Consider the following 20,640-nt stretch of genomic DNA (forward strand, 5'->3'; position numbering starts at 1 on the left):
ATAATTATAGTATTTTACAACTTTAAAATTACAGAAATACGACATTTATGTAACATTTAAAATAGTAAACACGGACTTGAATAATACCTATTTAAGTAAAGTCTTGGTGTAGATTTTCCATTCTAATTTGACACTAATGGTAACCCTTAAGGACAATGAAATAACCCTGATTGTGTAAATTTTTGAATTTTGGAAAACGAGCGTAGGTGGATTAGGGAGCGTCGGTGGTTCAGGGAGCGTCGGTGGCTCAGGGGTCAATAACTTGATTTGCAATCTGTAGGTCCTGGGTTGAATCCCGCCATGTACAAATGTGATTTTCGATTTCAGATTTACATATGTACATTTATCCGACGTTCTTACGGTGAAGTCAACCATTCCGCACTGGGCCAGCGTGGTTGACTTTGGCCTAGTCACCCTTGATGTAGGGTAGGCTCCGAGCCCCTCGGCGGGGACGTATGTTGAGCTGATGAGCTATTGCGGAAATAAGTTTATAAATAGAATTTGACTAACCTTAGGATTTTTATAAATATATTTTTTTTTTCTTGACTTAATATTTTCACATTTCTGTTTAACTAAGACACGACCGTACGTAATAAATGTTTAATATAAATAAATGTTATATGGATTTAGATTAATAAACATTACATATCTATCTTATATGAGTTACAATGAGTTCAATGACCAAGTTCATTTGATAAGTTTGATTATTTATTTTTAAAGTAACAGCGCCATCTATTGTTAGGAAAAAGCACCATATTTCATAAAATGCTTATCGTCGTTCATTCTATCATTTTTATTTCGCCATATCGCCATCTCTGTAATTATCTTTGGCAAAAACAGAGATAAAAATAAACGTGGTTTTTGCTCTGAGAAACTAAGTTGAATGTAACATGTTTATAGAGTTTAATAATCTATAGTGTTATAGTGTCTTAGCAGTTCAGACAATCTTATTTATGTCATGGCCACTTATACATAATAATATAGTGAAATGAATGTTTGTTTATTCATATTTTATTCCAAGTACAGTTCTTCTGAATGTAATAAAACTTTGTTAATTCATTACTTGTACTAAACCGGTAATTATTGATCTAATAAAATTGTTAATTAATAGCATAATAATTAAGGTTACGGATTATGGATTTATCGATTATCGGATCGATTCCCGCCATTTGAGTATTTTGCACTATATTATAAAAGTGTGGAACTTATTTTAAAATGGGGATATTTGATTCGCATTGAAAATATTGATGTCATAAAAACTGTTTATAAGCAAAAATAGTTTGGGATTGGTTATCGCTACTGTATAAGGAGCTGATGCAAAAAGATTATATAAGGTGATGTGTAAAAAATATAATAAAAAAAATGTAGAAATGTTCAACTGCGGTTATTTTAGAGCCTTATATACATACTTCTTACTAATGTTATCTATAATATTATAAATACGACTTTTGATGGTCAGATGGATGGATGTTTGTTTGAAGGTATCTCCGGAACGGCTAAACGTATTTTGATGAATATTTGGCCTAGATTATAAATTAAGTTTTTTCTTAATTCCACGCAAACGGAGTCGCGGGCAACAGCTAGTGTTTGAGTTAATATAAAGTTTGTTTTTGTCCTTAAATAACATACAGTAGCCATTGCATTGCAATATTATATTAAGTTACAACGATGCAATTTCAAATATTGACGCAAATATTACGAATTGAATTTTAACTATTATTTTACGACAGGTGCTTGATAACTTAAACGAATTAAGTGCCTGTCGTATATAACAGCACTAATCACGTTTGATTTTATATTTCAGAATGAAATCTATATCGGGTCATCCTCTGATTATCGTAACTGAAGAAGATGTTGAGAAATCGCGATCATTATGTGGAGTTGAACAACCAGAACGAATAAAAGAAAGTTTGGATGCTATCGATGAATGGTGTAAGAAACAAGATCATCTCGTAGAAGCATACATGAACTTCGGTGAGTCATTGTCAACAACTTATAAGTCCCATGACACCAATGTGGGGTCACCGTCGCACAAGTCATTGTGGCCACAAGTTATTTTTATTTTTACAAGTTAAAACTAAGACATTATTATGTAGTGTTGCTACGTTGCTAATTTTATTTTCCATTGTAATCAATACAAACAAAGAGGCATAAGTCTATGAATTCCGAAGTGAATAATTTGAAGAATATTATTATTACTTCTGAGTTAAATTAGCAGTTTTCTATAATTTAACTACTGGCCAAAAAATCATGCCTATAAAACATGAATTAATTTGTTTATTCCATTTTATCCTTGTCATGGATGATAGTCAAACAAGAATGTCTGGTCCTATGACAAAGGCGCTGCTATCGCGCTTAGTCCTGTCAAAAATATATAAAACCTACTTAGGCATAGAAAATTCCGTTGAAGAAAAAACACAAGACAGCTAAAGTAAGACAAAAATCTTGTGGATGTTTTTTGACACTAACTGGGGTAGCGCTAGTGAGCTATAATAATTTAGTTTGACTTACACCCACCAGGACAGTTATCCTTGTCGATTTATAATATTAATAAGTAGACTGACATGTACTTCGCAATCGTTGTTTGTATAGACTAGCTTTTGCCCATGACTTCGAGGCCGAGGAATAAAAAAAACTAATAATAAATTTAGTAAGTTAAGTAAGTTACTCAGTCATAACGTAGTTTTATACTAGCAGAAGTTTCAAAATCGGTTTATTAGCCTTATACCTATTTTGTTATATACAAAAATACATACCTTTTCTTTACATAATATCAGTTTACATATACAGTTATACATAACAAGACATATTAACTAAGATATTTTCCTGTTAATACCAATTATTAACTATCATTAAAGTACCATTATGTTATCATTTGAACGGCAATATAATAAGCTGATTTATATTCACTTAATTTCCTGTGAACTCAGTTCCCTGAGAACTATATTATATAAAAATAGCTGTCGCCCTCAACTCTGTCCGGGTAGGATTAAAAAATAGATAGTAGCCGATTCCCAGACCAACTGAATATGCATATTACATAAAAATCGGTAAAGCCGTTATCGAGGAGTATGGTAACTAACATTGTGACACGAGAATGTTACATATAAGATAATGCGATTAACAGATCGCTCTAATATCGATAGGAAAACATTACAAAATAATAAAAAAAGAGGAAATGAGAATAAGGATTTGATAACTTTTGATTTAAAGCATAGATACTTTTGAAAAGATTACTATTAAATAAAAACAATTATTGTAAATTAACAATTTGTTTCAAATACTTATTAATATTTGTATTAAATGAATTCATTTCCATTTCAGATCGTAATATGCTTGAAAGATTATTTTTATTAGCGCGTGGATCTGTAGAGGCAACGAAAACAAGACTTGATAAGATACTAACTTCAAGAGGAATGATGCCAGAACTCGTAATAAATAGAACTTTAGAAGAATTTGATGAACTATTACAAGGCTTGTAAGTAAAATATGAACAACTAGCTGTCGCCCGCGACGCCATCCGCGAGCATTTAAAAACTTATTTATAGAGTAGCCTATATGTTCTTCCTAACTATGTTCTACATGTGTGCCAAATTTCAGCAAGATCCACGCAGCCGTACTGGCGAAATCGTCTTACAAACATACATTCGAATTTATAATATTAGTAAGATTTTCTTTTATGTCTATGGTTGAACAAAAAGTTATGTTTTGTTTCCAGAGTATATATTCCATTGCCAAGATTATATTCAGTCGATCAGTCAAGGATCATGGTGACACAATTTTTTCCAGGAAAACTGGACAACTTTAATTTGCTAAGTTACTTGCGATATTGTTTCATGGTAAGACTTAAAAATACTAAGAATATTTCTGCCAGGTTCCATTCATACCATCTTCATCACACAGCCGCGTTGTGGAATGGTCGGTTCACGGTGGTATTTCCAAACCTCTACGACTTAGTCTTTTTAGAAGCGAGCTGCTGAGGCTGAGCGAAATGCTGAGGTTCCTCTGGTATTGCAAATATCCATGGGCCTGGATTAACATCTCGGTGATCCCGGTGCTCGTTTGCATCGAACAAATATTTGTCCAGGAGCTACACTTTATATTGATGACGAATAAAAACAATTATCACGAAACAAGATTTTTTATAACAGAAGGGGCAAACGAGCACCGGGAACATCTAGGTATTCAACTACGCCCATGGACATCAATAATACCAGTGGAAACGCAGATGTGTTGTAACGTCTTTGAGATGGTACAACAAGAAATTAAATTTTTATTGCTTCTTTTATATTCTAGATAGGTGAATACAGATTATATTACGACTATTGTTTATCAGAAAGATACATCGTCGATTTGGCCAATGTTAATCTGAGCGTTTTAAGTAAAATTAATCCAGTTGTTTTAAAGAAAGCTGAAATACTGTGCAGTGTAAGTATTTTGACAATTTAGATAATCATAGATAGCGTCGCGGAGGCGTTATTTTTGTCCGCTTTCCCTTCCTATAATTTTTCTTATAAGGAAAGGATGGGAAGTGGAAGTGGACTTCCCGGATGATAGATACGTGGGAATGGATTTTTTTTTCTTTCTGTGCATCCCCTCTTATTAAAGGTAGTCAACGCATATGCAATTGCATATGTCTATGGGCAACGGTCGCTTAGCTGTTTCAGCGATTTCAGGTTGCCGATAACTTGTTTGCCACTTTTTGATGTGAAAAATTGTGTGTAAAAATTTGTATCCAGGATATTATTGAATATGTACATTGCAAAAGAATTAAATATTTCACTTGAATTTACAGCTTTGCGCTTCTTCGTCCTATGTAATTAATTTGATTTTGTTGCATAAGAGATCCTATTGAAATTTGGTATTTTACAATTAGTCTGGAAGAACACACAGACACACAGGCGACAACTAGTTAGTAATATAACATAAATTATATGTAATTAAATAATTTCTTACAGGAAGGACTTGGTACAAAAATAAAAGGTATACATATTTTAAATGCGCCACCGTACGTGGACAAATTTCTATTCATACTCAAACAAGCGCTTAGAGAAAAAGTAGCTAGTCGAATTCACGTCCACAGTTCATACGAAGACCTTCGACAACATTTACCTAAAGAGATCCTGCCATTGGACTATGGTGGTGATGAGCAATATGTTGCAAAATTAGCTTGTAAGTATTATACTTCCATATATACGTTTTAACAATTCCCCTGAGTCACCGACGCTCCGTGGTTCAAGGGCTAAGCACTTGACTTGTAAACTGCAAGTCCTGGGTTCGAATCCCGCCATGGACCATATTTTTTTTCGATTTACATATTTATTCGACGTTCTGACGGTTAAGGAAATCCTCGTGATGCAACCTGCACATATCTGCAAAGAAATTTATAGATATATGTAAAGTAAACCCGCACTGTACCAGCGTAGTTGACTATGGCCTAGTAACTCCTAACTTAGGGTAGGCTCCGAGCCCCTTAGAGGGGACGAATAGTGAGCTGATGATAATACCTCTTACAAACTAAGAATGTGACATGGAAGATTTTAAAAGTGACTAGGAAATTGATTAAGGAGTATCGGTTAAAATGACGAACATAAGATAGATTAGGAAGATAAAAGTCTATTGTGTAGATCCCACATACTATAGAATAAGTACAGTCAGCTACACAAATATGTATACATTTATAAAGGATCAGAAACTTATATGCGATTTTGGTTTCAAAAATATGTATACACTTATTTATCTGTATGCTTCCGATGATGAATACATCTTATAACAAATACGTGCATGTTTTTGAATTTCTAAACTTTTGTAAATGTATACAAATTAATGCAGCTGATTGTACATGGAGATGACTTAAAAAACTAGAAGGCGTCTGTTTTAGTTAGAATATAGTCCAGAAGTCATGGAAAAGAAGTCATAAGTATTTTGTTCTACTCACTGTTGGTCCAACGCAGTTTATTGGAACAATAACTTTGCTACAATATTATTTATTATTGTTTTATTTTTATATGTGTGTGAAAAAGGAAGTAAGAAGAATTATTTTCGTCAAATCAAATATTAATATTGATATATCATCCCGCTCGGGCTTGTATCTTCACTAACCACTTGAGTGGAGTTGTATTTGCGTTGGAACGTAAATTATAGGAATTCTAACATTGGAGGATGTACGTAATATTATTACAAAGTACTTAGGAAGTCTCACAACTAATAAATATAAGTTAATATTGCTATACTATTTGGAAATAGATTCGAGAAAAGTTTGTTTCGATTACTTACTGTTATCTCTGTTTTATTTATAGAAAATGAGAGAGATAACAATGTTTTTAACACATTCTATTCACACTTTCCTCTTGTAATCATTCAAGCGACTAAAAAGTCTGCGTATCGGAGGCCTAATTTTATCCAGGTTCCTATCCCATCCTTTCCTTTATGGAAATGATGCGAATGTTTTTTTTTAGCGCAATGGAGAGAAGAACTCACTACTGAGAAAGCAAGGAAAATAATAAAAGATATGGATAAGTTGGTGAGCGATGAAACCAAACGGACTAGTTCTAAATTCAACGAAGAATACATGGGAATGCCGGGATCATTTAGAAAATTGACAGTCGATTAATTAGTATACAATTATATTTAAATACTTATAATAAATTAATGTAAATAAACTACAATTTCATTTTGTTATGTATATAAACTTTATACTATGTAATAAACTTAAATTGAAAAAATTGGTCTATTTTAAATAGAATGTATAAAAACTGGTGATTGTAAGTTAACATTTGAGTGCTTATAAAGTTATAAAGAAGGTATTAGGTAATAAGGTTAAGGAAACAAATTGGATATATATTAATAAAAAATATTAAACTATTTAGTTTCATTTTAATAATCCTAAACCTTTATTTACGACTAAGGTTCGTACATAAAATAAATCTTTGGAAACCGACGATTTCAGTCGTTAAGCGACATGGATACGATGTCATAGAAGTTCGTTTACAGCTGAAATTTCTATCTCTCATAGCCAAAGATAGTTCGCAACCTATTTGTCAAGATCTAAGATTAGTAGCGAATGATCGTGGCACAAAGCAAATCTTGGTCTAGCGTTGGTTTCGATATTCCAAAAAAAAAGAAAAAAATCGTCATCGTAGTTTGTCAAACAATTTTGAAAGTAATTTTATCACAAATAAAATCTATGTTTTCTAAAATCGATTTATTAATTTCTCGTTTCTTTTCAAGTCTGTGAATTTTGAATATTTTTTGTGTATATCGTCTTTACGCTTTGTAGCAACGTTTTGTTCGAGAGGTCTTTGTATTAGTAAGATTTTTTATGTCCACTAATTACGTTTAATTGGAAGATTTAAACAAGGCTCATTTAACAGGTTTAGTACATGAAATGATCTCCTAATTAATATCATTATGTCGGCATCAAAATTCAAATAATATTTAATTATTTTAAACTTGTGTACCAAAACAACGGCATCATTATTTATCTCGTCATTCTATTTTGGGTTAAATTGTGAACGAGAATTTTGTGACCGAAAAATAAAATTATCCTAAACCAGCTTTCTTTTTTTTTATAACATAAGGCGGCAAACGAGCGAGCGGCCACCTGAAATCGCTAAAATAGCGAAGTGACCGTTGCCCATAGACATACGCAATAGCATATGCGTTGCCTACCTTTAATCGACGGAGAAGAGGATGCACAGAAAGAAAATATTTTCCCTTCCCATGGATCCTCTCATCCGAAAAGTCCACTTCACTGTAAGAAAAAGGTTAGGAAGGGAAAGAGGACTAAATTAGGCCTCCGGGACACACACACATCAGACGCAACGCGAAATTGCTTCCACTTCACGCCTGTCTTCTTTGTGGTCATGGTATTTCACCGGGCGAACGGGACCGCTTCGTGCGAATATGTTAAAGCGGACTCTACCACTGTTAAAGCTTTCGCCCGCGACTCCGTGTTCTTCCAGATTATGTTCTATATTAATGCCAAATTTCATCGATATCCGTTGAGCAGTTAGCAGAGGAGATAACTACAAAGACACATCCATCCTTTTATTCATCCATCTATACCTACACATTTATAATATTAGTAAGAAATAAGATGAAGCGAAAAGGGTTCTTGTTTCTTTTTTAAAAAATATTATAGTTAAATTTTATTTACGTTTACAATAATTCATTTGATATGCATAAACATCGCTTCTAGACAAAGTTAAATAAATTCATTTGAATTGAATTGAATAATTTTCCTATCTGTACATTTCGTATTATACCGAAAATATTCTCAAGTTCCACGAAATAAATGACACAAAATCACGACACAAGTATATAATACTAGCTGTCGCCCGCGACTCCGTCGGTGTGGATATATAAAAAAAGTTAATATATAGGTAAGTTAAATAAAAAGCAGCTCTTCAAGGCATAAATTCGAAAAAACGGGAAAAAGAATAAATAGTATCCTATGTCTGTCTCCTGGCTCTAAGCTACCTCCTCACCAATTTTCAATCATATCAATAAAGCGTTTTTGAGTTATAAATAGTGTAACTAACACGATTTTCTTTTACATATATAGATTAGTTTCGAAGATTTCCTTGTGTTCAAAGGGACTAATACTTAAGTAAAAAATAAAAGAAGGAAGTAGTCTTCCAACAGAATGTTATAAACTCTTCAGTGAACTGACACTGGTATTAATATTTTACATGTCGCCATCCTTTTTACTCTCTTTGACAAAACAGAGACCACATTATATGTCAATACAGTACAATCGAAATCAACAGAAACAATGTCGCGCGCAAAAATCTGTCCGATCTCTTTGTCTAAAATGATGTAAGCCTGGATTAAAAAAAAATGACGGTTTATAAAAAAACTTGAACACATTCAAAAATGTGAGGATTAGCTACATAAAAAAAAACAATACTATAAAAGCAATCTTAACTTTGTTGTTTAACAAAGATTAACATCAACTTTTGCAGAGTCTTCGCTTTGTAACGTTTTGGATTTTATTTTAGTAAGGAAGTTTTATTAAAATGTATTCGATACCTAAAAATTCTTTATTAAATGTAAATGAAGATACACTTGTAAGCATTCGTAAGGAATACGATTTAGACAAACCAGGAAGAATGGACGAAGCTATAGATGTAATAGTCGAATGGCTGCAAAAACAGGACCATTTTGTTAAAAAAGAATTCCGTAAGAAATATTTTTTTATCTCATATTTTTACAAATCTATTGATCTTGTAACCAACCAACCCAACCCGCACACTCCCATCTATGGCCTGGCTTAGTCAGCCCCTTTGGGTAGGGACGTATACGACCTGACAAATATGAAAAAATAAAATGATTTTTGTTCATTCAATTAACGTAGTGTAGAAAGAAGAAAACTTTGATATTTGGGAACCTAACTTTCGTTTATTATTTTGTTTTTCATGCAAGTGGATTTTATATATGTACTAGCTGTTGGCCACGACTCCGCCCGCTTGAAATGACATAAAAAATTTAATTAGTTACCGACAATTATTCGAATTTTTCTCACCATTTAAACCATCCCTAGACCTTCACGAATATTTCAAGATAAGATAAATTCATTCAGCCGTTCCCGAGTTTTAGCAAGACTAATGAACAGCAATTGTATATATATATATATATATATATATATATATAGATGTAAGTTACATTGCGATCATATGCCTAATGGCTGACCCGATAATATCAAGTGAGTCTTTCGATTTTCATTCTTCCCCTGGGTATCATTAGACTACGCATGGGGTTCTATGAACTATTGATTTGACGAAAGACTTAGTTTTAATTTGCACCAAAACGATTACGCACACGACAATTAATCTTATAAATAATAATTTGTAGCCAGGGACTATTTGGAAAGAAAGATAATTTTCTCTAAAGGATCTGTTGAACGTGCTAAAGTAAAGTTGGACAGAAATTGCACATTGAAGACTTTATTGCCAACATTCTATACAAGAATTAACTTTAAACATGATTACAAAGAATCAAATACTATGTGAGTATTACATATAACTTATATTTATCAACACAACGAAAAAAAAAGTGTCAAGTACATGACCCTGTATTTAATTTTTAATCGAAATAGCTATTGAAGTTTGTACAACTTATTTTAACTAGTTTTAGACATTATTAGTGAGAATCTTATGGCGCGAATGGCGCGCTTTCGTCACCAAGTCAAGTGTCAGAATGATTACTGAGGGGACATTAACGTTGACATTTTAATAAGGCTAGTGTTGCGCCAGTACACCGGCACAGTGTCGCATTTTCTTCCTAATACTGGTTATTTTTCAGTATAGATGCAATATTACCAAAACTAACAGACGACAACTATAGATGTTATGCACTTAAGAGCATTGGCAAACGTTTTGATAATGGTTTCACAAACTACTTTCGCTTTTCTCTCTCCGTAAGTGTTTTTTGTTCTTATTTTATGACTTTTTTATCTTTTATTTCTTTACTAGCTGTCGCTCGCAAATCCGTTTGTGCCGAATTAAAAACAAACTTAATAAGTAGTCTATGTGATCCTCCAGACTATGTTCTATAATTATGACAAATTTCAGGGAGATGCAGTCGTTCTGGAGATATCTTCTGAAAACATCCATCCGAACTTTTTCATTTAGAACTTCTTTATTTATTTATTTACCATATTATTAATATAATACTTTTGAAATATAAACATTACAAAATATATTCTATTAAAAATAGAGCACCACCGGCTGCGGAGTCCCATGACAAAACAATCAGTGGTCAGGGCTGCAGGGACAGGAACCTTCTCGCGATGCGCGCGGTTTCGCGGTTTTGTATCGGGCCCTTAATCTAACTGTTTAGCATTTATAATATAAGTAAGAAGTCAGATTTTGCGCGTTTAAATTAAAATTGCCTACTTACCTGTGTAGATATCTAACCTTTGGATAGAATGTTTCATATAGACGTATAATCGAGAAATGATTTTCGAAATGTCATTTTATATTTTAGTTGACAACGCTAAGGAATTATATCCTATCTTAAGACCTCCGAATGCCTATATCTTGAGATTAGGTTAGGTTATCTATTGATTACATATGTAATTTTAGACATAACTAATTAGAATTCTTTGGCGCAAATGGCGTGCTTTTGTTACAAAGTCAAGTGTCAGAATGATTAGTGAGGGGACATTTTAGTAAGGCTAGTGTTGCGCCAGTACACTGTCACAGTGTCGGATTTTCTTCCTAACAGTAATAATAATTATTGTAAACATTGTATTTTCAGATGATCGAGTATATAGCAGCATACGATTACTGTAAAGGTTTAATAGCAATTTTAGATTACAGGGATACAAATTTAATGGAAATGATAAAGAAAATCGACATCACCGAACTACGGCAATTTATTACTTTATTAACAGTAAGTAATATTTTTGTAATTAATTTCAAAGACAGAAAATACACTTATAATAATATAATTACTTATAATGTTAACTAAAGCTGGAGATACTTCTCCAGCTTATTATCTGCATGTATTGTTTGTAACGAATAAACTCAAAAACTACTGGACTGATTTCAATTACGCAGGCTATGTCTACTATTGTGTTGAAATGTAAAAAAAAAATATTAAACGCAATACAGAAAAAAGTAGGTATTAAACTTGAACTATTAAAAGATTAGCTTAGCCTATAATAAATTAATGTAAAACACTCAGGAATATTGAAGTTTCTTTTTGCAATGATCCATCGTTTTAGTTACTTAGTACTTGTTCAAGTTGAACGTGCGGGTCCGAGCACGTTTCTTAGACCGCAAATGTGATGTCTACGTGAATACTTGACTAAAATATCATATGTTTGATGTTTCCGTCCTTCACCGCATCCTTGAGTCGACGTGAACAAGCATTTAGGGATTTCATTTTGTGTAATTAGTATAATAATCTTACTATTATTTGGATGGATGGATGTTTGTTTGAAGGTATATCCAGAACAGATGCATGGATGAAATATGGCATGGATGTAGATCATAGTCTGGAAGAACAAATAGGCTACTCACTAAGTTTTTTTTCACTCCATGCAGACGGAGTCGCCTTTGATATATAGTTCTACATAGAGGGTGTTTAAAAGTTGCAGAAGTTATATAATAAAACTTTTTTTAGGAAGGCTACGGTATGAAAATAAAGGGTATGCATATTATCCATACTTCTAAAGCGATAGATACATTGGTGACGATAGTAAAGCAATGTGTCAGCGCAAAGATAGGACAACGTATACAAGTGCACAAAGACATGGAATCTTTGCACAAATTCGTACAAAAAGATATTTTACCAAAAGAATTTGACGGGAACGAGAAATCACTGTTTGAACTACACGGTATGTAATATATTCTTGATACTTGATTTTTTAATAGTACTAAATAATTTAAAATATACAATGTAAATTATCTTGTTATTATTCCAACTAAGCTCTATGCTTCCGTTAAGATATGGTTCGTGACTTCGAATTCCGGGCCTATAGATCCGTACTTTTAATCATTAAACTATTCGTTGTTTGATCATGTTATAATATGATTTTCTTTGAATTATACATCTTCAGGATTTTTTTTGGTAAAAAGTTATACGTTGAGCCTACACTAAGTTAGGAGGGACTAGGTCGCGCACGAGAGCGAAAACGTGCCCGTGGCCCCGTCCCTATGCGTTGGAGGAACAGAGAGGTTTAGTGGGTATGCCTCCGTTATGTAGGAGAATCACACATAACTATCGCATCCCCCCGGGGTGCGGAGTATGCATAAAGCATTCCTCTCTGGAAAAAAAAAGGAGGGACTAGGTCAAAGTTATATTGTGATGTTTTAATAATATGCCTATAATTTCAGATGATTGGTTAAATGTTCTAAGCTCAGAAGAGTTTCAGGAATACTTTGAAAACATTAGAGAAGCCACCACAAATGAAATGTACAGACAAACAGACAAATTCAACAACGATTACATGGGCATGGCAGGAACATTCAGAACTTTTATTGTTGATTAAAATTGCTTTTAAATAACCGCTGAGAGGTTTTGTTAAATATAACTTTTGTTATCAATTTCTTTTTGGTTTTTTTTTATAAAATAAACGTAAATTTATATTAAAGAAAAAGATAAAGAAATATTTACTTTTTTTTATAAAGTGTGTAGATAACTATTTACCTTGATGTTGAACTATAAAACGTAATATATGTTATTAAAGTGTGCATCACATACATATTGTTATCCCGTTCTCTCTCTTATATAAAACAGAGATAACTATATGTATCTACAAAAGGTTATGATTACTGACATGTTGACCTTGACAACTGTAGTGCCCACAGAGGTCCAATCTATGTCATGGTTGTTAACACAACTTTTTACACTGCTTTCGATTTTGTGTTAATAATTATTAAATTTGATTTCATAGATGATTTATGTAATGACGTTTTAATATATTAAGCTTTTTATCTTTGAAATCTTTTAAGAAAATGTTTTATTAAAATCTGTCCTGGTGTTTTGTTGTAACATACATATATGTCTTACTATTTATTTCTTCAATAAATTATTAATAGAGAAGAATTATAGAACTGATATTTTGTTATTCGGCGAGAAAATTGTTACAATTTATTTACAAGATTATAAAATTAAAAATATACTTTGTATTATAATATAATAAAATTCGATATTTTTCTATTCATATATTAGTTAAAATTGAAGCAACTGCTATCTTCATATATATTTGTGTTATTAAACATATCAACAAACGTAGAAATATAAATATACAAGCGGACCCGACAGACGTTGTCCTGTCTACACGTCTTTAATTTGAATAAATTAATATGAAGTTAATATTTAATGAAAATTGTGAATCTAAACCATTCCCAGATCCCCTTGAACACACACAAAAAATTTCATCAAAATCGGTCCAGTCGTTTGAGAGAAGTTCAGTGACATACACACGCACAGAAGAGTTATATATATAAAGATATAAAGATAATGTGTTAGATAACCTCTTACAAAAATAATAACAAGCTCACGGAGAGATTCAAATACTATACTAAGTAGAGCGGACATTAGAAGAAATTTTATACAAATATTTTAAACATAATTATGTCATTGAATAGCCAAAAACGTATTCAATTAAGCTGTACCTGTAGAACAACTTTTTTAGAGTTCAATTATGTTCGTAAAGGTAAGATCAAACTAGGGACTTTACTTGTAACAGAACAACGAACCACATGTTTTGGAAACTATGATTTTATCTGTATTATATTATTGGTATACGTTTTATATAGAAATGCTTGAGAAAATGCTTTGGTGTATATTCACCTTAATGTCCTGTCTGTTGATATATCATTTTAAAAGTCTTTGCTGCCTAAGCTTCGAGGTTAGTAAGTTATAACGCGATAATGAAGGGCTATATGTTAGTATGTTTCTAATGTTTAATAGAATTAGTTGTGTCATAACTTTATTTATAATACAAAATAATTATTACATCGTTCCTGTTATTACCAAAAAAAAATAACTAGTTAATTCTACGATAATTATCACTCATTAAACTTTTTACTAGAATATCCAAGCAAATCAGGGTCGGATTTATAGTGGAAAAAAAATGGATTCAATACCGAAAAATGAAATTTTATCTTTCCATCAAGATACTCTTGTAAGTATACGCAAGGAATATGATTTAGATATACCGGGAAGAATGGATGAATCTATCGATGTTTTAATTGATTGGCTTAAGAAACAGGAACATTTCATAAAGAAAGATTTTGGTAAGTGAATTTGGACTTTCTAGCCCAATCAAGAATAAAATATTTAATCACTTTTTATGTTTTAATTTTAATTTTCCGTGGGTCCAGTCATTTTAAGCTCAATTCACACGAACAGTTAAACTGTTCAGTTAAAACTAAACGTTTGAAGCAGGTTTATTTTATAAAAGATCAGTCTAGTAAGTACCTTTGACCTTCTAGAAATTGTACAAAAAGTCCCTGGTAAAATTCTGGTCTTATCAAATCTCATGGTAGCGTTGCGAGATATTCAAGGTCAAACTGTCGATAAAAATAACAGTTGGTCCGTGTTGTATATTTCAATTAGACCTGTAACCTAAACAACTAGACCGATTTCCACATGTAAGGTATCAATCGAATCGTATTTTTCCTAGGTGTATTCTATAATAAAGTCAGACTGTATCTCTTTAACCTTTTACTCGTTTAATGAAGACTAAATTTTTAAAAACACAATACTAGCGCTGTTGTACTTGTTTATTTTCTGATATTTCCTTGTTATGTTATTTTTCAGATAGAGACTATCTAGAAAGATTGATTATTTTCGGTAAAGGGTCTGTGGAGCGTACAAAAACAAATTTGGACAGATCTTGTACGTTGAGATCTTTGTTACCGAACTTATACAAAAGTATTGATTTTAAGCGTGATTATAAAGATTCTAATATTCTGTAAGTATTTATAATCTTACCTAATAAAGTATATAAAGTAAAACATTCGTCAAAAAAAAATATGAATGGAAACTAAATAAAAACGGTTACACACAAGTACATTCAATTCGGTGTCGGGTCTGACCAGTAAACCTAATCGGAGGTTCCTCTTCAAGGTGAGCAGGACTGGGTTATTCTGCGGTCGCGGTCTATCTCTTACTGATTGTAGTCGTTTTTTATTTAGTTTATAATAATTAAATTATAATAATAACGAAAAATTAATAATTTTATTTTTTATAATAAAAAATACACTTTTAAGCCAATGTTTTTGTTGTGTAATAAATCTAATAAAAATATCATTTGTTTTCTATACATATATGGATATTCCACATATGTAAGTACATAACCAGTTGGTACCTACGTGTAGTTACCAACGGGTTATGTAAATAAGCCTCTTGTGGTTTTCATTCTAGATTAACTACAAAATATGTTTAATCATATCATACTTATATGTATATTTTATTTAAGGACAAGATTTTTTTTTATTATTAGCGTTCGTATAATGTTAATATCATTAAGATACAAACTGTTTTAATGATATAAAATTCTAAAATTAAATCTTCATTTTTAATTGTATTAATTTTCATCTATTTTTTTATTTCAGAATCGACGGTGTTATGCCCAAACTCACTGAGGACCACTACAGAACATATGTATTGAGAAACGTCGGCAAACGATTTGATAATGGCTTCACAAACTACTTTCGATTTGCAATAACAGTAAATAACCATTTGTTTAATACTTATTAGAGCGTCGGTGACTCAGGGGTTAAACACTTGACTTGCAATCTACAGGCCATGGGTTCGAATCCCGCCATGTACCAATGTGTTTTTCGATTTCAAATTTACATATGTACATTTATCTGTCGTTCTTACGGTGAAGGAAAACATCGTGATGCAACCTGCACATATCTGAGAAGAAATTCAAAGATATATGTGAAGTCATCAACCCGCACTGGGCCAGCGTTGTTGACTATGGCCTAATCACTTAAGGTAGGCTAAGAGCCCCTCGGTGGGAATGTACAGTGAGCTGATGATGATTAATACTTGTACTTATTAATTTTTAGTATTTATATATATTACTGGTAGTAAAAAACAAACGTAATAATTTTAAACAAAAACCCGCGAAAACAAGAAACAACTTCGAACTTGAAGGTCATTGATCGTTATTATTTAACTCCCTCTGCTGTCCAAAGCAACTATGGTTACGATCACACGTGCAGTAAACGTCACATCCGGATGTATAAAAAGATTTATTAATTTATGGATGATGTTTACATAAAAAAAAACTTAACAATGAACTATTTATTCTAAAGAGCCTGTTAGTGTTTTAATTAACCGTAATTATAGAGTTAAAGGCGCTAAGAGAATAGCAAAAACTATGATATCATTGTTTGTAACACGCTAATACAATGATACCAACTTATAATAACTTTTCCATAGTTATTACAAGTCGTCGGTTTAAAATTAAAGGCCACATACGTATATTTACGTTTACGTTAAAAAGGTATGCCCTTCCATTTTGCCCGAGTTTAAAAAAAAACGATAATTTTTCACTGCTTATGACTAAAGGTATAAGATTTGTCAACTTGTTTGCTCTAATTGTAAGTGCATTTTGTAAAATTATATCTTTAAATTGTTATCCAGCAAAATTGATTCTAAACATTCGATAATCTCCTTCCTAGCCTTATCCCAGTCATGTGGGGTTAGCTCGCAAGGTTTTTATTAGGTTTTTGTTTATTTTTTACGGCCGGCCGAGGGCCTGACGCCAACTCTACTTGGCAGGAATATTAGATTCAATATAAAATAACTTCTAAAAATATTTGCAGCCAAAGAATAATCTTGAAGATTCATTCCGATTTCCACTTGGGCATTTAATATGTGGCTTCCTGAAACCCTTTAGAATTATTAATATTTGTTTAATTTTCAGTTGGCTGAATATTTACAACGATATGATTATTGCAAAGGATTTATAATAGTTGTTGATTATAGAGAAACTAATATTTTAGAACTTATAAAGAGTCTGGATATGGTCGAGATGAATCAAGTATTTAATATTATAACAGTAAGTCAATACAATAACTTAATGCCAGTATCTTCGGCACCTTGCCTAAAAGGACTCCTTTTAATAACATATTTTAGTGAATTATTCGTTTTTTTTAATATTTTATTTTATATCGTAGATTTAAGACTATATGTTATTATAGAAATAAGGATGAATAATAAATTAATTTATAACTCAATAATACTAAAAGTCATTCCGGCTTCGTCCGTGTAGAGTTAAATAAATTCCAGCTAGATCCCTTCACGCGTTTGTGAGAAAAAGAGTCTTGATAGACAGACGGACGGACAACAATGTGATCTTATAAGAGTTCCGTTTTTTTCCCTATGAGGTACAGATCACTAAAAACTAAGTTTATACGCTATTTTAGTAATCATATCTCTGTAACAAATTTCATCCTAATTTGTTCAAAATTGGGGGATGATCGAATGTACAAAATGGGATGAAATGTACAAGTAATATCCACATATTAAATAATTCGCATTTATACTGTTTCTATATTAAGTATTAAATATTACTAGTAACAAAGTCTAGATAGAGTAAGGGCAAATTGTTAAAAATTTAAATGCGACAAATATTTATAAGGTGACGTAAAAATTGTTGAAATCCATTTTTTTCAGAAAGGTTTCGGTATGAGAGTAAAAGGTATACATATACTTTCTCATTCAAAATCTGTAGAAACGGTAGTCTCAATGCTGAAACAGATTTTTAGCAAGAAGATTGGTGAGCGCATTCAAGTACACAATAATGTGGAATCTTTACACAAGTTTGTAGACAAAGATATTTTACCTCCCGAACTTGGAGGAAATGAAAAATCTTTGGTTGAAATTCATGGTAAGATACCACGCTTCATGATTTAAAATAATATGTCATAATATGTAGTCCTGTGTCAATACCAAAAATACGTCAAATCGTTTGTCCTCGACCTCGGATCCTTTAAGAAGCGAGCGTACCATTTCCTTAAAGGTCGGCAACGCATCTGCAGTTACTCCGATGTTACAGATGTCCATGATTCGTCGATCACCTCGGTGTTCTCGCCAGTCGTTTGCCCCCGTCTCTTATAAAAAACAATAGCGAAAAACAGCTATTTAGTTACCATAAGCCTACCAAAATAACTATAAATAATTTTATCCTTTCTCTCAGAATTTTCGGAGAATGTACTTATTGTAAGCAGAAAATATTTTTGTACAAATTTTAAGGTTACGAAAGATTATGGTTACACAGAATTCCAAACTAAAATTACAAAATGATTGCGTTGTTTTTATTTTCAGATAAATGGATAAACGTTTTGAGCTCCAAAGAGTTTCAAGAGTATTACCAGACAATCAAACAAGCAGTTACAAATGAGAATTACAGACCTACTGACAAATTTAATGAAGAATATATGGGAACAGCTGGAACATTCAGAACTTTAAGTTTAGATTAAAGCTAGATTTTTATTTAGACAACTAAATTATAACAAAAAGTGTAGATACTAATAAATAATTTCAATTACATCGATGCATATTTTTATGATTGGTATATGTATATAAAAAAAACATATTTCGAACATAATGTCTTAGCTGTGCTGGTAACGAAAATAAAATTATCAAATTTTCTGTCTGTCTGTCTGTCAATTTGTTCGCAAGTCAGCGTTTATTTCAAATAATCTCCGAAATGGCTGGACCGATTTTTTTTATTCTGCGCCGACGAATATGTTATGTGGGGTTAGTTGATTTGTTTATAAATGAAATTAAGTGTTTTACGGAAATAAAAACGTATGTAAATTAACATCAACTAGTAAGCTCTACATATTAAATCTCAATATGACTATGATGAATAGAAGTACTAATAAAAGTACTAAACATCAAATAGGTTATTCAAAGATGCCTGCACTTCTAAAGTAGGGAACGATTAAAAAAAATTCTACTAAGGTCAAAAAATATTTTTTTTAATTTATTAAATAGTGACATCTATGTTAAGTCTTTGGAACTAAAACAGTTATATTACACAGCGCATTTGCCTAAGATCTAGCCGCGCGATTGTGAGCGTGCGCAACCGTCATTTTAAATGGTACAAAAATTCAAACAAGAAAATTGTACAGGTAGAATAGACTAAAAATAAGTAAAACATTTAACTCGTGTATTTCTCGTGCCCAGAGTGCCTAGCATGATTATGCGATATGCGCTTTCTGAACGTTTTCGAAAATAAGATGTTAAAACTAGCTGTCGCCCGCGACTCCGTCTAATTATGTTCTATGTCTATGCTAAATTTCAGCCGGATAGTAAGATTTGTATAAGATTTGTTAGCATACTACACTCGGTAGGGCTGTGCAAATTTTAATAAAAATTATTTCGATTACGTTACGTAAACGTTTGAATGAGTATTCGTGCTAGGACCTCTTTACCAATTTCATAATTGGAAAAGTTATTGACGGTTCATATCATTGACATTGGGAAGTTCTGAGTTTATGAATCATTTCATTTTTATGATTGCTTTGTCCACTTGCTTGGCTCAGATAAAGTTTAAAAGTCGTTAACCTTGGGCTTGTAAACCGTTGCATGGTTTTTAAATAAACCAATATTTTGGTGAGTTGTAAATTAATTTTTATGATCAAAATTTTGTTATTGTTAAGCTCTTTACCAAACTTCAACATATTTCAATTATTCGTTTATTAATAAAGAAAAAAAAACAATAACTTATTGATTTTATTAACATCATTTATTTTGTGTAATTAAAAAAAACGTACAATCTTTAATTCCTACCCCTCGCTTAATATCTTTTTAAAATCCTATTAAATTAAATCATCATTAAATTAAAAAAATATTATATTAGATTCGACAATTGTGAATACTAGCAACGTAAAAATGACGAAATATTTATTGATCGTTTAAAAATGCAAAAATTACAATAATTATAAAACACAATATTAAATTGAAATGCAATGGTAACACGTGTAAGCAAAGCCTTTTGAGTTAAAACAGAAAAACGATAAGAACTATAATTCAACGATCAATTAAAAAATTTGATTATATACGTACATAATAAACTGGTATTTAATTAAATTTCGTAATAAAAAGTATAAACAAGCCTTGGTATAATTTCAATTATTTTTAATGTGAACTGGT

The 20,640-nt window shown here is 31.7% G+C and overlaps 3 protein-coding genes across 3 annotated transcripts; all 3 read left to right on the forward strand.

Annotated features, from left to right (window-relative positions):
• Positions 1 to 1,805: 1,805 nt before the first annotated feature.
• On the forward strand, positions 1,806 to 6,808 carry LOC106117700 (uncharacterized). Its single transcript, XM_013312104.1, has 6 exons — positions 1,806 to 1,974; positions 3,325 to 3,478; positions 3,719 to 3,839; positions 4,297 to 4,428; positions 4,959 to 5,172; positions 6,459 to 6,808. The coding sequence occupies exons 1-6, from the start codon at positions 1,806 to 1,808 to the stop codon at positions 6,611 to 6,613; spliced, it is 945 nt and encodes a 314-aa protein (XP_013167558.1). The 3' UTR covers positions 6,614 to 6,808.
• A 2,150-nt stretch (positions 6,809 to 8,958) lies between these two features.
• On the forward strand, positions 8,959 to 13,032 carry LOC106117725 (uncharacterized). Its single transcript, XM_013312134.1, has 6 exons — positions 8,959 to 9,183; positions 9,856 to 10,009; positions 10,306 to 10,420; positions 11,263 to 11,397; positions 12,133 to 12,346; positions 12,846 to 13,032. Exons 1-6 carry the CDS (start codon positions 9,021 to 9,023, stop codon positions 12,998 to 13,000), a joined length of 936 nt encoding a protein of 311 aa, XP_013167588.1. The 5' UTR covers positions 8,959 to 9,020; the 3' UTR covers positions 13,001 to 13,032.
• A 1,343-nt stretch (positions 13,033 to 14,375) lies between these two features.
• On the forward strand, positions 14,376 to 19,035 carry LOC106117699 (uncharacterized). The gene is made up of 6 exons (XM_013312103.1): positions 14,376 to 14,753; positions 15,280 to 15,433; positions 16,077 to 16,191; positions 17,402 to 17,536; positions 18,154 to 18,367; positions 18,805 to 19,035. Exons 1-6 carry the CDS (start codon positions 14,591 to 14,593, stop codon positions 18,957 to 18,959), a joined length of 936 nt encoding a protein of 311 aa, XP_013167557.1. The 5' UTR covers positions 14,376 to 14,590; the 3' UTR covers positions 18,960 to 19,035.
• Positions 19,036 to 20,640: the final 1,605 nt, after the last annotated feature.

Source organism: Papilio xuthus, unplaced genomic scaffold, assembly GCF_000836235.2.
Source record: "Papilio xuthus unplaced genomic scaffold, Pxut_1.1 DF827679.1, whole genome shotgun sequence".
NCBI classification, from domain to species: domain Eukaryota; kingdom Metazoa; phylum Arthropoda; class Insecta; order Lepidoptera; family Papilionidae; genus Papilio; species Papilio xuthus.